We start from the raw sequence: 16768 nt of genomic DNA, 5'->3' as shown, positions 1-16768 counted from the left end.
TTAACGGTTGTATCAAAAAGGAACTCCTTAAGTTTTTTTATCAACTTGCCTAATCATACCACTACTGAGTTGACTGAAACAGTTTTTTTTAAATTTATAGTGTAATTTATTGTTACCCTTCAAGAAAATAAGTTGTTATATTTCTACTACAAGTATAACGGTTGTGATTTAATGAACTGAATACAGTTAATATTATGTTGTGAATAGCTATAATTGTATATGCTATATATTTTTATAAATCTATAGGAATTAAAATTAAAATTTCTTGCTTTAAGCATATTTGGACTACACTGAAATTCAAATTTTTACCACCAGTCACACTAGATTCGAGTCTCTAATTTTGAGAAACACACTGAATTAAGTAAATACCGCATAGTATGCGACTTAAATGTTATTATTTTATGTATATTTTTAAAAAATACTTTAAAAATAGTTAAACACAAGTAAATCTCGGATGGTTAGCTCAATGACGTTAAGTTCAATTAATTGAAACCTGAACAATTTTTTTTACAGTACATGATGAATTAATCATATTATACTAAACACCAAATAATTTGTACTTACAAAAGACAATACTAAATGTGCATATACATAGGTTATTAAATAACTTTTTCCAAGCTACCTTTATAATTTCTAGATAGTAAAAAATATGTTTTAAGAAATGATTTTGATCAAATCAACATTCTTCAAGTGTTATATTTGTCCATTCTTTGCTGTTCATTTACAGAAATATTTTTTTAAGACACGAAAAACTGTCCTTATGTTTGATTTTGAAAAACAATTTTAAATTATTGCTCCAAACAATTCTTTAATATAACAATGGACAATAATATTTATTTATTATGCCATGATTTTTCATAATGTTAATTTTTTACTCAAATGGTCTATATTTTAAAAATTAATAATACATTGAAAATTATATAAAAATTATTTTTTATATTATTATGTTCGTTTTAAACACAAACCGATTTGATATAAAAAATTTTTGATTTTTGTAATATATATGTAAAAAACTTTATTTGGAGCTTCAATATAATTATAACCTATGCTTAGTGTTGGTTAATAAACAAAGTTTGAAAAAAATAGGAAAATATGTTTAATAAATAAATATAAGACATAATTGCATAAACAGCCGTCTAAAAAAAATACATGCCATTTGCATAAAATAAATAAAATTAGACGTTAAATAATTAATTAATTTAAAAAAAAAAACAATAATATTTATCATTTTCCTCTAAACTTTATGTATAAATTAAATAAGCCAAGTATAATTTGGTAGTGGAGAGTAAAATGAATTTAAAATCAAGTTATTTAGATTTTTATAAGTACAGACAATGTGAAAGCGAATGACAAACAGCACCATTATACATTTCAAAAGCCACTCTATCCAGCTTTTTAAAGGTATGTGCAAGGAGAAGGAAGATGGCTGCTGCATAGTTGATACACACTCGCATATATAAATATGTAAGTAAGTATATATTAATATTATAGAAGGTGCAATAATTAAATAGGTTTCTAAAATTATATAGTAAAACTTATTTCTGTAAATAATATAAATTCAATTTGTATCAAATACTTCCACCACTTGCAGTTTGGCAAGAGCATAAATGTAAATTATCATAGAAAGGCTCTTTAACTACTTTCAGCAATCTCTGAAAATTAAACAACAAATGTATATTAATTAATTGTGGTGTTATACATTATTAGAACTTATAGTTAAATAATCAATGCATACCAGGTATAGCAGCAGCTTTACGTTTTTTTAGTTCATCTTCACTAATACGATTAATTGAAATAATATTATGTTGTCCTGCTCTGATTGGTTTGGCTAAAATGTTAAATAATGAAATTAAATAAATATTTTCAATATTATTATGTTGATAAATTTACCTATTTGTGGACTAGGTCCTCTGCGAGCTAAATTCTTTTGTCTTACTGCATCTTTAATACGATCTACTTCATATTGATACCTTTTCCTATCCCTCATAGCACCTTCTTTAGCATCTTTCAATGCCGATTCAAGTGCCTAAGAAACAATAACAAGGAAGAGCAAGATGAAATATTATATTCAATAATTTTCAGTTATTAAATTAAAATTAACCTTAACACGATCCATTGTAGCTCGTAATCTTTTTTCCAATTTGGGTAATTCACATCGTAGATCTGCATTATCCCTGACCAGTTGTTTGTGGACTTTGGTAAGTTGATCTAAATTATTCTCCAGGAAACTAATTTTTTGTCTTTGGGCTAATGTTCCTCCACTACTGGCTTCATCTGTATCTTCAGCTGTAGCTGATTTTTTCATGCGAGACTAACAGATAAATACAGTTTATTCATACATCCATACAAAAATAATATAATTTTTTTAACATACTTGTAAATCTTGCACAAATATTTTACGTAAATTATGTAATGTTTGAAGTTCTTTGGTAACAGTATCTTCCAAGCCTTTGAGATCTTTACGTGCTTGTTCGCGACGCTCATTGGCTAAAACATATTCTTGGAGGCGTTGACTTTTTTCTTGATCTTCTTGCAACAATTTATTGTAATCTATTTGCAGTTGCTGTTGTGCTAAAGAGTATTTTTGAACTTGATCTTTAAGTTCTGCAATTAATGCTTGTTTTTCACTGATCTCATCTCTTAAATCAGCAACCTAATAAAAAAGATGAATTTCAAATTAATATCTATCAATTTTGAACCAATCTTGAAAATATTCTTATAAACTATTATTATTATTATTATTAATTATTGTTGAAAACTTTATTTAATTAAAAATAGTAACATTTTAACTAAAAAATATGAAAATGTTTTAGGTTATTATCAGGTAATAACAGTACAATATATTAATATAAATTCTGATTATAATGATGTGAATCATTTTTGTAAATCTTATTTTTTCTACACCATACTTAGATTTAAAATATGCATAAATTGGCTATGCAGCTTAAGAATATTTTTACTTTTTTTTAAGTGAAACAAAAGTAAAAAATAAATAAATATTAAATAAACCTACTAAAAATAGAAAACAACAGGATACAGTTAAGTAAAAAACTTTTCGTTACAACTAAAGCTGCATACAAACTTTTTTGGTTTGAAAATTGAAGCTCAACAAGAAAGATATATTAATAGTTAATCATTAAAAATGTCTTAACTTTTGTCAATCAACAAAATCATGATATAGAAATTACCATATAATTAATATGAATTTAATCTAAATTGGTTAACACAGTAAAATTGTTAATGGTCAGTATACAATTAGCATACACATTTATCGATATTGCTATAGACAATTTAATGCAAATTTTTACTTGTTTATGATGGACATCACGTAATTGGTCCATTTGTGTTTCAAGAGCAGCTCTCATGCTAGTAGCTTTCTCTTTTTCTTCTGCTTTTTCTTTTGATGATGATACAATGTGAACTTGTTCTAAAATCAGGAACACACGTGGTTATCTTGGTGATTCAGTTTTATTTAAAAAAATATATTTATACATATTATATAGGAGTTATATCAACAATTATCTTCCCGCCTCACGATATGGATTATTTCTGAAGGGGCAACTTAAAAAGACTGTAACATTATCATTGTCACATAAGTTGAGAAGTGGGGCATATTACTTTGAAAACAATGGTTGCTGATAAAAAAACAACATCATTGAACAAATACACTAGAAAGTTAGTTGACAACTTTGGCAATGATTACTTTAGTTTTTTTTTATTTAGTTTTAACAATGCTAGGCTCAAAAAAACTATTTGCCACTTTCAGCTACACTAATTGTCTCAAATATCTAAAGCCCTACAACCTACCTAAGTATCTTGAGCAATGACTCGAATAACCTTTAATCAAAATTGTATAACTATGTTGTGTATAGTATGTTTATCAATAGATTATGTTTACAAAGAACACTGTAAATAATCATAAGAAGTTTTTGATAAAATGTATTGTTGAAGGTGTATAATTTTTTCTTGCATTTAGACCAACAAGCAAAAGAAAAATATTTATACTTTTAGAAGTCCAATTTAATTTTGAAACAATAATTGAATTAACATTCTAGGAATTGCATTTTTTATTTTATTTTCTTAGTGACACTATAGTGAAGTACACTTTGAAAAAATGAAAATTAATTTCATACAAAACCTAGAAAAAAGAATAAGGCATTCATATATGCTTTCAAAATTATAATTGGGCTTTCTATGCTGGGTGAATTGTTCTTTCACTTTTTGGGATTTTCATAGCCACAGAGGTTTAAACTTTTTTAGTCACATAATATAATAACGAGCGACTGCATGTGTGGAAGTTACAGGTTTAGAATCTAAGCTGTAGTTACATCAAGCATTCAATGAACTCACCCAGGCTAATAACCCATGTCATTACACACACATTTATAAAGCACTCTCAATGGATATAGAATATTGCCTAAGTCTTTAAAATGGTTCGTTTTCAACAGCCTTAAAGCAATTAAGAAAAATCTCAAAAATTAATTTAAAAAGCCTAATAATTACTTTTCTAATTGTTGTATACTTAACATTAATCAAAAACAATTTTTAAGTATAGACTTTGAAAATAAATACTACTTGTCATACCAGCTGCTTTCATTTTTGCAAACTCTTCTCTTAACGCATCAATGTTTTCTTCTAATGTACGTTTCTTATTTTCTGCTTCTCTTAAGGATTCTTGCATAGATTTAAGGCGAGCCTCGTTTTGTGAAATTTTCAAACGACTTTCACCAAGTTCTTTCTCATAATCACTAACCTAAATTTTGTAAAATAAAATATACACTAATATTCTAATAAAATCAATTGTGAAGTCTACTAAGCATTACCTTTTTGTTCATATCAGTTTGACTTAATTCGAAGAAATTGCATCTTTGAACCAAGTTTTTTACTTCAGATTTCATTTTACTAATATAAAGTCTAGCAACAGTAAATTCTTCATCCAGTTTGCTATTGCCATCACTAATAGCTTGTTGCTTTAATAAATAAATTTAGATTATTTTATTAAACACAGCTTTTTATAAGCAAAAGTAGATTGGAAAATTTCTTACATTAAGTTCAGCTTCACTTCCAATTGCTGCTCCAATTTCAGCTATATCTTTTAGAAGATTTGATAACATATCTGTTGTACGTTTCTTCTGATGTACAAACATATCTTTTAACTGTTGTAGTTCAGAGGATGTCGAGTTCAAAGATGACTAAAAACAGAATAATATTAGTACATTTTCTATAGTACAGTTAATGATTACAATAGGCAATAAAATGTATTTATTTGTATACTTCTTTTATTGATAATTCTTCCATCAGAGTTTCATTTTCTTTATTTTTCACATCAACTTCTTGACTTTTTTGATCATAATTAACTGCAAGTTCTTCAAGAGCTTGCAGAACTTCTTTAACTTCTTCTTTTGCACTTTCATTCTCTTGAGTTATTCTATGCATTTCTTGTTGTAACTGCTCATAGTCTCTTTGAGTTGATGTAAGAAGCTATATACATCAAATTAAAAATGTAATACTTTTTCCTTAGTTACATTGACTTAAAACTTACTTCTTCCTGTTCCATTATTTGTTCTTTTAATTTTTCTATGTCTTGACTTTGTTGATTTATTTCTTCATCCTTATCATCCAATTGCTGATATAATGCTTCACGTTCTTCTTCAAGTTTCTGTCTTTCCTCGGTTGACATGGATTCAGTCATTACGCCTCCTGGTATTGCAGGAACTGGACCAACCACTAATTCTATGTACAAAATTAAATTAATAGATGTTATTTATTGTATAGTAATTTTAGAACACAAAATAGATGACAAAACTTTGCTTTGATAAGCAAATTACTATGATTTATTTGTGTTTTTCACACAAAAAAGGCAGGAAGCACAAATTATATCAAAAAATAGATAGAATTTAAAATTCATTTAATTGTACTTTATTCATAATAGGTAGACTATAAATATTAAGATTATCTTAATACCTTTTTTGATATCAACTTGGACATTGGGTGTAGATGCTTCCATTGGCTCTTGTAAATTAACTTGTTCATCTTCTTTCACAGTTTCTCCGCATCTCCAACTATGCAATTTGAATTAATTTAATTATAAAAAATAGATATAATACAAATTGTTTACCGATTAAGTTCAGACTGTAGTTTATCACACTTGGCTTTATAACGTGTACATTTCTCTTTTTCTTTTTCATAACGTCTTTTCCATTCTTCTGCCGTTAACTCTTCATTAACAGTAATAACATTCTTGATTGTTTTTGCTCTTAAAAGTAAAAAAAAATAAATGATTATGTTTTATACATGTTACCTACATTAAATCGACTATTAGAGACTATTATGTCAATATTAATAACTCTGCGATTTCCGACCTCAAATCTTTTATAGTGGGCCAAGAGCGCATAATTCACATATTATTTCAGTATGTTTGCAATAATAGTGATTTTTTTTAGTTGCATAGCGTTAAATTTAAAATGCTAGGGTTACGCTCATAAAAGGTTGGGAACCTTGCAATGAATAACTTATCCCCATAGTTTATTTTAACTAAAAATCTACAGTAAAATTCGATCAAAATCGGCCAGAGCAAAAAAAAAAGGGTAATAATTTGATGTTCCACTGTGTATAACATCGGTGTCTGCCAGGGCTCCAGGCTATGCCTTACGGAATACATGATATAGATTTATACATCACATACAATATTGAATATTAACAACATTGTGTTTATAATTACAAAACAATTAGGCCATAGTCTTAACACTTATAATATTTTTATTTCATTTTTTAAAATAATATATGATGCAGAATGCAGATGCAACCCCCTAATATCTATAAAACCAAATTATTATTTGATTCAGCACACTATATATTTATTAAATTTTAAAATTATGAGAAAAATAAATGTTTTTTTTTCTTCGTAATTGTCAACTTTTTATAAGCTTAAAACACACTGTGATTTAATTAAAACATATTTTAATCTATGGAATTTTTTTAATATACCCTATATTTAGTTGTGTTAAATTACTAGTTAATTAGGATGTTAACTTAGAGGTATATATATGTTTCACTCACCTTCTACCAAAATCTAAAGTTGATTTTGTTTCAGACTCATTGAAAGATGCAGGAGAACAGCAAATTATAATTGTAGTACGAGCATTTCCACCCAATGATTCTTGTAATATACGTGTTAGTTTTGAATCTCGATATGGTATGTGTGTTTTTTTATCTTCGGCCAATGCAGATATTACATTACCCAAAGCTGATAATGATTTGTTAATATTTTTTGCTTCATCTAATACTGTACCTTCTGCACCAGTTTTGCTTACCTTGAGATAATAATTGTTTTATATAAATATTAATGATCAAATTTTACATGAACAATTTTTTTTTAAATTGTAAGTGTAATTATTAAATTATTTACTTTTTCACTACCAGCTAAATCTACAAGATAAAGTTTTCCAGATAATTTTTTTTCATTTTCCAAATTTTCTTGTTTCACGTTTATCAAAAACACACTATGACTTCTGGAACTGTGCTCATTCATGTCTAAAATTTAAATATAAATATAATACTTAAACATATTCTAATAATTATTTTTAGGACTATCATAAATTTACTTGTCACAGCTATATGTCTGTTGGCTTTGCCTTCTTCAATAACAGCAAAAACTTCTTCTGGACTAGAAACAAAACGTTCAGTAGCACCCTTTACGAAAGGAACTCTATTTTTATCTTCATGAACACTCAGGTTCACTTTTGATACTAAAAACGGGCAATAATAATGCAAAATAATTTAAACCATACACTAAAATAAATAATTATGAACAAAATATCAACATACCGTCTAATAAATCACGAATCTTGTCCATATAAATTTCAAAATAAGAGACCTTTATATGAAACTCCAAATTTTCTTCCATTGCATAAATATGGTTAAATATATCATTTACAATCCGAGGAATAATACCTTGTTTTGATGGATCACCAATAACCCCCTCCATAGTATGTGTTTTACCAGAAGAGGTTTGACCATATGCAAAAATGGTTCCATTATAACCAGCAAGTACATCTAGTTAAAATTAATTTAATTAATTAACATTTATAAGATACTTAAATATAGATGTAACAAAACTACTATGTGTTATTAAGGTACTTGTTAAATTATGCCTGACTATTGTGTTCCTACTTTCCTAAAAAGTTTGTAAAAACATCATTTCAAGAAGAAAGCAAAATATTATTTTTATATTCTATTATTTAAATACTTATTATACTATAAACATTTCATTTCTAAATCACTGGAAAAACAATGAGTTTAAGGTGATTGGAAGCAGTGTATTTATTTCACGTTTTACACCTAAAAGCCTCACAAGATTAGGCATACTTAGAATAACCAGATTTCAATTTTGTAAAAAGATTTGAGTTGATCAACCTTTTTTCTAGGTTATTGTAAAACACTGCTATATAGTGAAAATAAAGTTTTACCTGATACAATTGATTTTGCAGCATCACCATAAACTTTATCTTGACTGGCATTTGGCTTGAAGACTTTATCGAACAAATAAACTTTTCCCTAAACACAAAATAAAACAAAACAATTTGTTAATTGTCAATTACACTTAACTGATATAAATAATTTTAACAACTTTGCTTGTATATTTTAAACCAAATATAAAAACAAATGTAAAATTAAAATCAAAAAAATAATTTATGGTTTGAACGATTCTTTTTAAAACTATTGACTTAGAGTAGTAGACTTATCTGTCTAACTTGGAGGAAATTATTAGAAATACAAGATATAAATGTATATTATGTATGTACACAATACATTTAAAGTAAACTTTGTAAAAAAAAAAAGATAAGAATTACTTTATTTTTTTAATCTCTGTAACTAATATTTATTTCATTCAGTAATTAATTTTGTTACGTTCATCATAAAATTCATAATTTGCGTGTTTGAAAAAATATTGATTGTATATACTACTATTGCATACATATTTTGTTTTTCTTATGAACCTACATATATTAATATTTACTAGGTATAGAAAAAGATGTTTAAACATGACAAACGAATTAAATGTTTTTAGAAATGTAGAATGTTTGAGTGAATACATCATGCTCAGATGTTTATGATTTTATTTTAATACAAATCTAGGTATGCATTAAGTTTTCTTTAGGATTATAAAATGTGCTTAACTAAAAGAACACTGTTTAAATTATGATGAATGTTAGTTAAATGAAATAATAATAAATAAATATGTTTAGTAAATAAAATAACTATTGGTCATCATCATAAAGTCTTAAAGTAAACACACTAAAAAGTACATACTTGAGTGAATGAATAACTGTTTCCAAAAAAGATTAGTTTATTACTATCTCAATAATATGAACCTTTAGTTATAAAATGTATGCTCTGCATAATTTATTTAACTTGGTTCTGATTAATTCATCATTAATTCATCATCAAATTTAGAAGTAAGAATATTGTCTAGTGAATCTCATAAGTTTTTTTTATATTTTTTTTTATTTTAAAGAGAGTTATGCCTAATTTAAATGTATATGCAATTTAGAATTTTGATATGTTCCTAATTCGCTTTAAAATTAAAATATAAAAAAAACCTATGAGATTCAATAGATAATATTCTTACTTGAAAATTTGATGATAATATAACAATTTATTCTAATATAAAACATAACATAGTTAAATGGATTATTCAGAACGTACAGTTTGCTAAGTTATTTGCTTGCAATATGGAGACGATGCATGAGGGTGTTGCCCCCTCTTAACCATTGTAATTAGGAAAGTACTTATAGATAATTTTCATTGTTAAACATTCATTTTTAATTTATTTTAAAAACTTTAAATTCATTATTTTGCTAGTGATTGATTAAACTTTTCTAAATATTATTAAAGATAGGCACGGTAATCAAAAAAAGTATCAAGATTCAGGAATAGGTAGGTAGGTCAAAATTGAATTTTCATGAATTCATACTTCATTTTTTTTTTTTTTTTTGATCTGCCTGAACAAAAACTCAAGTCTTATTTGAATTTTCAAAAATATAACAATAACAAATTTAAAATAATAATAATAATAAAAACAATGTGTACTCTAAAAAATAATTTTAATCAAGCTTTTTACAAGTGAATTGGTATTTATAAGTTTCAATTCAGGGAGAAAATAAAAGTTTCCTCTACTTGGATAAATTAGTTTAAGTAAAGACAAATATTTACATTTTAGATATAATATTGATTTTTTTTTGTTAAATAATGATATCCTTAAAATTATGGTCAGTAACATCTACTAAGTTTTAACTGAAATGTTCAGACTCTTTTAAACTTAAACTTGAATCACAAATCATTTTGTGAACCTACAAATAAACTTTAGGTATGGAAATAACATAATGGAAATTTAATAACTCTGTTCAATAATTTATTATTGATTATATTTGTTTGAAATCTAAACAAAATATACACTTATTTGAGTCTATTACCTACCTATATTTATTAAATTAAATTAAAAAACTACAAGATATTAAGCCAATGTAAAAAGTATTTATAAATAGATAATGCCCTGAATGCGATTTTGAAAACAATGAGAAAACTTTCAGTAGGAAATAATAAATAGGGTAACTGAAATAGATAATAGGAATTTTGAGCCAAATCCAATAAATGTTTTCAGAATATTTTGCAAATTCCTTAAAAAGAGTAAAGATAAATTATTTTTAAAGTCAAGTAGATAATTAGTATTTATATACATACATTCAAATATATATAAGATGGTTCTTTTATTTGGTACAAACTCGATGGTAAATGTTTTTTATTTTTTTATTTAATTGAAGTAAACAGTGCCTAAAACCGGTTTTTTTTAGAAATTGATTAGGTACATGATTAGACAACTAAAATCAAGGTTTTCCATTTTCTAACACCTCAAGCATGGCCAAAACCAAGAGATTAAAACTTGGTTTAAACCCCAATCACCAAATTAAAATGCTATAATGACAACAATGTCATAGGTAAAACCAATATTAATTAAATAGGTAGGTAAATTTATAGGTACATAATATCAAATAAATAAAAAAAATTCCTTATATTTCCTAAGATGTTGATTCCTGAAAGAATTATCCTTCATATTAAGTATAAACTATTTAATAAATTAATTTTAAATTAGTCAAATCTGGTTGGAATTTTATTAAAAAAAAAAACAATATGAGTTATTTAATTTAAAACAGTTTCATCCTTCACAACAAATAAATAACAATAGTTTCTAAATAGTATAAAAAAGTGAACATTTAATTATTAATTTGTTTCTTAAATATTTACTATTGGAATTATTAGATACCTATTTTAGGTATAGATATATTAATATTATATAGTTATATTTTATACTCTAAATTTCCTACACGAAGTAAAAAGATAGCAACTATTCAAGTTCATAATGATCTATCTCAATTTATTATTCTAAATATTATTGGTAACCTAATCATTAATAGATTTTTTACACTAAATTTTTCTACTGTTTTCTTTATCATAGCTTTATGTATCATTTACAGTTTTGTCTGTGAACTATAAAATTCTAAAATACTTCATCTAGCATAAATAGCATCTATAGCATATCTTGATTTAAGCAATCAAGAAAACCATTTGATTGATCAATAAATAAACAGACATTAAAAAATGTAGGTACCTATATCATTGTAACTTCATATTTATTGTACCTGTCTTTAGTTTTTTTTAAAACCTTCCTATTAATAGGTAGTTAGTTAAATTATGTAAGCTCAATTAATTACCTTATCGTGAAAAATTTGTTATCACTTTGTGAGTAAATGAATTAAAAACCTTAAAGTTCTGTTACATTAAAATTAAGCACATGCAGAGGTAAATGTATAGGTACCTACATTAAAAATGTCAGTTCACAGAACATATCAAAAAATTAAAAATTAAAGGTGGATATTACCTTAAGGAACAATGATTATATTTTATTAAAATTGTTGTTACCTACTTGTTCTTGAATTTATTTATATTTAAAATCTAATTGCATATTAGACTTGTATACTTTGGTTGAATTTACCAAAACAGAAAGGACAATTAGTAGTACCTACCTATAATATACCAATGATTAGTATTGGGCAGTTAGCATACACACAATGGAGCTTCCCAAAAGGTTTATTGGTAAACAAAATACTTCTTAAACTGTCAGATTCAAACTAACAGATCAATTGAAAAATCATTGAAAGTAGTTTCTAGTTAACAAAGGTAAGTATGCAAAAGCATAGGTACTTGTTGACGCAATGACAACGTAGATTCCAGTATCGTGTACTTACGCCGATCGTGATGCAGTTTTCATCGGGTCCGGTGGGAAACTTAACAACGAACCTGGACCCAGCTTTTTCTTCGGAATCGTTTAGCGGACGGAATCGACAGACGACTTTGATGCTGTCCTCGGCGGCGATTTCTCTCTCGGCTGCCATTGTATCAGACCGCGAACTCCAAAAACGATTGCAATTTAATCACACGTATCACTCGTCGTTACCCACGATTTGCCGGGACAAGGTGCAGACTACGATTATCGAAGTGCAACGGTTCGTGAGTAGGTGGCAGCCACCCACACCCTTGACGATGAGCTTACGCAGTTTATTTTTTTCTAATTTCTAATTTCCTATTATTGTTTGACAATCACACATCACACTACCGCTGCAGGCGAGACTACTACTCTATTATTATGACATCTACCCGTCTATCACTATTATATTATAACAATATCACTTATATCAGACGATCGGCAACGCACGCACCGCAACCGTGTCCGTGTGTGGACGAAATACACGTATAATAGCCGTACAGGCGCGAGTGTCGGCGGCGGCCGCCGGAGAGCGCGCGGCGGGAGTGGGGGGGTTTGGGGGGCGACGAACGCTCGGCGATAAGCCGATAACAAAAACGGGAAAAAGCGTAGACAAATTTCGTCGGCAGCGGCGGCGAGGGGGTAATGATGATCGGCCGTCGCGGGTCGACAAAATTAAAAAAAAACAATATTAAATTTAATTAAATTTTCGGTAATAAATATCGATGACGTGTTTACGGCAATGTCCGTGCGCCGAGCGATCGAGGTTGAGCCACATCGATACGGGCAATAGCTGCTGATATTCCGCGAAACGCTTTTTTTTTTTTTTTTTTTTTTTATATCTAGCAGCCGTCTCGTCTTGGCAGTCGTCGCCGGCACAAAGCAATCGCGGACGCGGTAACCGGACCGGAACGACAATATTATACTCGGTATACGCTCGCGGGGGCATGGAGGTAACCGTTCGGAGCAGCTGCCAGCTGCAGCAGCTGTAGTGCGCACCTATCGCCCTATTGTTTATATTGCGTTCGTCTTATTAGTCGGAAAATTAGGCGGCGTTCGACGACTGCAGGAGCACTGGGGCTGGACCGCGCGGCTCGGCGTCGAGTGCCGCAGACGGGAGCGTTTATATTAATTATTCTTTAATCATGTAACACGCCTAATTGAGCCGACGGTTAATGCGTCGCAATGCATACGTTTCCCGGGCATTATGGTATCGTCCGATTACGACGGCCGATAGGCTGTGTAAACAAAACTATAATAGACATTGCCCGAGCTACATGTAGAATTTTGCCGGTCTGGCTTGGACGACGTAAACCAAAATCGTTTTTAATTTATTTTTTATGATTAAATCTGTAGTAGGCGGATGCCATAATAAATTTAAATAATTTTTATTTGGAAAAATATTTAGGTACCTACTTGGGTAGGTATTTAATAGCGAATAAAATATAATTGCCTTATCGATATTATTCCCTAACTAGGTATGTATTTAGTTGAACTTTTATTATTTGATTTACATTTTTCCTTGTCCTAAATTAAAATATTTAATAATCCCCTTGCCGCTTTTCTTAATGAAATTGATATATCTGAAGGAGTCAGGACTAATCTACAGCTACTCCGTACTCGTTTTTCTTTGCATCACGTGTTCAGGAAACTGGTTACGACTAAATATGATTTTATAAGTCATCCAACTTCCCTATGGTAGTTTGGGGCTCCTAACTTATTATGATTTATGATCATCTTGAACTAAAGTCTAAAATAATCAATTATAATATTAAGGTATATGTATCATACATAAAATTTTAATAAAACGCTTACTTTACCTGTACATAGTAGATACACGACGAAGTTCACTAAGAGCTCGTCAAGTTGTCAAGTTATTGACCAATTGTCATGTGTCGCACACTCACAAGCACGCGAGACAACGGTTCAATAATGGTTAGATAGTATAATATTATCGTAGACCGTCATGGTTATTAATTAAGCACCTAAATTAAAATACGAAATTATATTACATGACAGTTAGCACAAAAATTAATAATTATTGCCTGTTGTAAGGATTTAGTTACCTACATCGTAGGCACATCATATGTGCAATAATAAGTTGCAACATGATGGTTAATCGTTAATGGTCTTAAGTCGGAGCAGATGTTGCCATCAGACAATTTTTCAGTCGCATCGTTATTCTGCGTTGATATCGTGATTTTAGAAGTACTATTTTGGCCTCCCGCGGTCTTATTGTATCATACAAGCGTAATGTTATTGCTTATAATATTATTTATAGGTACGTTTTTTTACTCTTTTTTTTTTTAATGTAGTATTATAGGTTTATTCAGTGTTGTTATAAAATATAAACACTTGAGAAGAATACTTTTAACTTAAAATACTTACAATTTACAAATTACTGAATTACCTAGTACTTATTATTATTTTGTAGTTAAAAATGCATTTAATGCCTACCAAAGGTTTGAAAATATGATAAAAATGAAAAGGTTTATTTAATTACAATTTACAAGTTTTCCTAATATAAGTTAACATAAAATTAATGTAAATTCTTTTTTTTGAGCTCTTGAAGTTCAATTTTTGACGAAATTTAATATTGTTTATTTGTATATAATATCAATAAATTTCTTCACTTACATGAAAACTTATTATTATTTTTTTAAACTTTTTTTTGCTTTTTTGATTAATACACGATAGTTGATATTACTAAAGGAAAGTATAGTCAAAATAATACTTTGTGCTAATAATACTAATATATTTTCTGGTGGGAAAGTGGATTTTAGTTGAGACTTTCAAGAAGTCAAAATGGAAAATTCTCAATAGTTCTCAAATGCGTCTTGAAAACAAAAAAATTAAGGAAAAACGGAAATTTTTACACAAAACTAGGTTTTGACAATAAGTATAAAAGGTAGGTACCAGAAATATTTAATGAATGTCTGAATGTTTTATATTATATTATAAAATAGTATGACTATTTAAACTATTTATTGGAATAAAAAAATTTAGATTTTTAAAAAAAATTTTTGGTCAAACATGTTTGAAGTGCACTTGAAAATTTGATACAATGTATTTATGTATTTTCTTGTCATGATTTCGGATAAGTTGTTATTTTTGTAACCCAAAAAAATGGAGAGTGAATTCGCAATATTTTTTATACGCACTTGACAAAATCATGAAAATTTGTAAACTATTTTTAGGTCAGAAATTCATACACAATTTTCTTTTTATATCTAAGATTTGATATTTTAGTACAAGATTCCTTATAAGTTTTTATATCTTTGAAGAAAAAAAAAGTTTCCTGGAAATTCACATTCATTTTTTATGAGCCTTTGAAGTTATTTTTACGACATTGCAGCATTTACCTATTTAAATTAACAATTTTTCTTTGAGCGATTTTCTTATTTTGTTGTTAACGAATAGAGTTTATATTTGAAATGTTCACGAAATGTTTATTTTATAATTTCTTATAAATGATAAATTAAAAAAAATATTTTAAATGTTCTTAAAATACTTACTGGCATTACTGGCATTTGAATTTTCTAAGTTTTTTAGCCTATAAATATCGATAAAAGTTTTCTCTGGGTCAGATAGGTATGAAAGTGATTGATTATTGATGATGATAAGGTTCCTCATAAGTTTCTATAATTGCAGATTAAAATATTGAAGATACATACTTTGGAATGATAATTTTGTATAAACACTTAAGTTAAATTGTTGACAAAATTGATCAAAGTCAAGACAATTTCCAAATCATTTTGTAGATAAACAATTATTAATTTAGTTAAATTTTTGCAGCTCAGGGTTGAAAATTTAAAACAAAGTTTCTCACAAGTAGTTTTACTTTAACCAAAAAATATATAAAAGGTAAGTCCTCGAAGGTATAGTGTTAGTATCAACGCATGTCACGCGGGTGACCGGGGTTCAAGCCGAGGAGCCAATTTGACGCGGCTATGGCGGTGATGTTTAGGTATGTCTGCGGTGTTCGGTCGCAGTGTATGATGGGAGGGAGGTAGGAGGTAACACCGAAATAACACCACACTTGAGTTTAATAATTAATATAATAATCAGTAATCACTTATTTATGAATACGAATGTGTACAGGATGACACGACGTGTCGGATTTGGTTTTACAAGAAGTACGAATACGAAAGTCAGCGGTAGAAGGTAGAAGTGTAGAACACAGTAAATTGTCCGCGAACGACTTGGCGACATAATATGCGTAGGACCATGATAAAAGAACACGATTTGTGTACGCGGTCCGTCAATTATTTGGAAAAGATGTCATCATACCATGTTCTTTTATCATGCGTAGGACTATCGCCGATGGCCGCCGATTTGCTTTCCCGTCCCGCCTTGCGCCTTTGCGGCTCGGTGGGAGAGTCGACTGCGTAGAGTCGCGGGTCTGGTGGGTGTCAGTGTGTCCTGCGGTGTTGGTTGATAGAAAGT

At 28.4% G+C, this 16768-nt stretch overlaps 1 protein-coding gene across 1 annotated transcript; it reads right to left on the bottom strand.

Moving 5' to 3' along the window:
* Window positions 1–1220: 1220 nt before the first annotated feature.
* On the bottom strand, window positions 1221–12847 carry LOC111036395 (kinesin heavy chain). The gene is made up of 19 exons (XM_022318410.1): window positions 12306–12847; window positions 8469–8556; window positions 7828–8055; window positions 7605–7748; window positions 7409–7533; window positions 7060–7313; window positions 6119–6256; window positions 5965–6062; window positions 5543–5733; window positions 5275–5481; window positions 5046–5192; window positions 4824–4970; window positions 4585–4753; window positions 3309–3427; window positions 2375–2653; window positions 2102–2311; window positions 1891–2026; window positions 1736–1828; window positions 1221–1652 (listed from the first exon to the last, which is right to left on the bottom strand). The coding sequence occupies exons 1-19, from the start codon at window positions 12450–12452 to the stop codon at window positions 1633–1635; spliced, it is 2940 nt and encodes a 979-aa protein (XP_022174102.1). The 5' UTR covers window positions 12453–12847; the 3' UTR covers window positions 1221–1632.
* Window positions 12848–16768: the final 3921 nt, after the last annotated feature.

This window comes from Myzus persicae, unplaced genomic scaffold (assembly GCF_001856785.1).
Source record: "Myzus persicae strain clone G006 unplaced genomic scaffold, MPER_G0061.0, whole genome shotgun sequence".
Lineage (NCBI taxonomy): Eukaryota > Metazoa > Arthropoda > Insecta > Hemiptera > Aphididae > Myzus > Myzus persicae.
Note: the sequence above shows the minus strand (reverse complement) of the source record. Positions and strands in the feature narration are given on the sequence as shown.

Bases quoted from the DNA above. Each gene is read 5' to 3' on its own strand.
- LOC111036395 (XM_022318410.1), bottom strand. From the start codon at position 12,452: ATGGCAGCCGAGAGAGAAATCGCCGCCGAGGACAGCATCAAAGTCGTC. The intron at 6,063-6,118 runs GTAAACAATTTG...CAAATTGCATAG, and splicing joins CTACAGTCTGAACTTAATCG to TTGGAGATGCGGAGAAACTG. The intron at 3,428-4,584 runs GTATGACAAGTA...TCCTGATTTTAG, and splicing joins TGCAAAAATGAAAGCAGCTG to AACAAGTTCACATTGTATCA.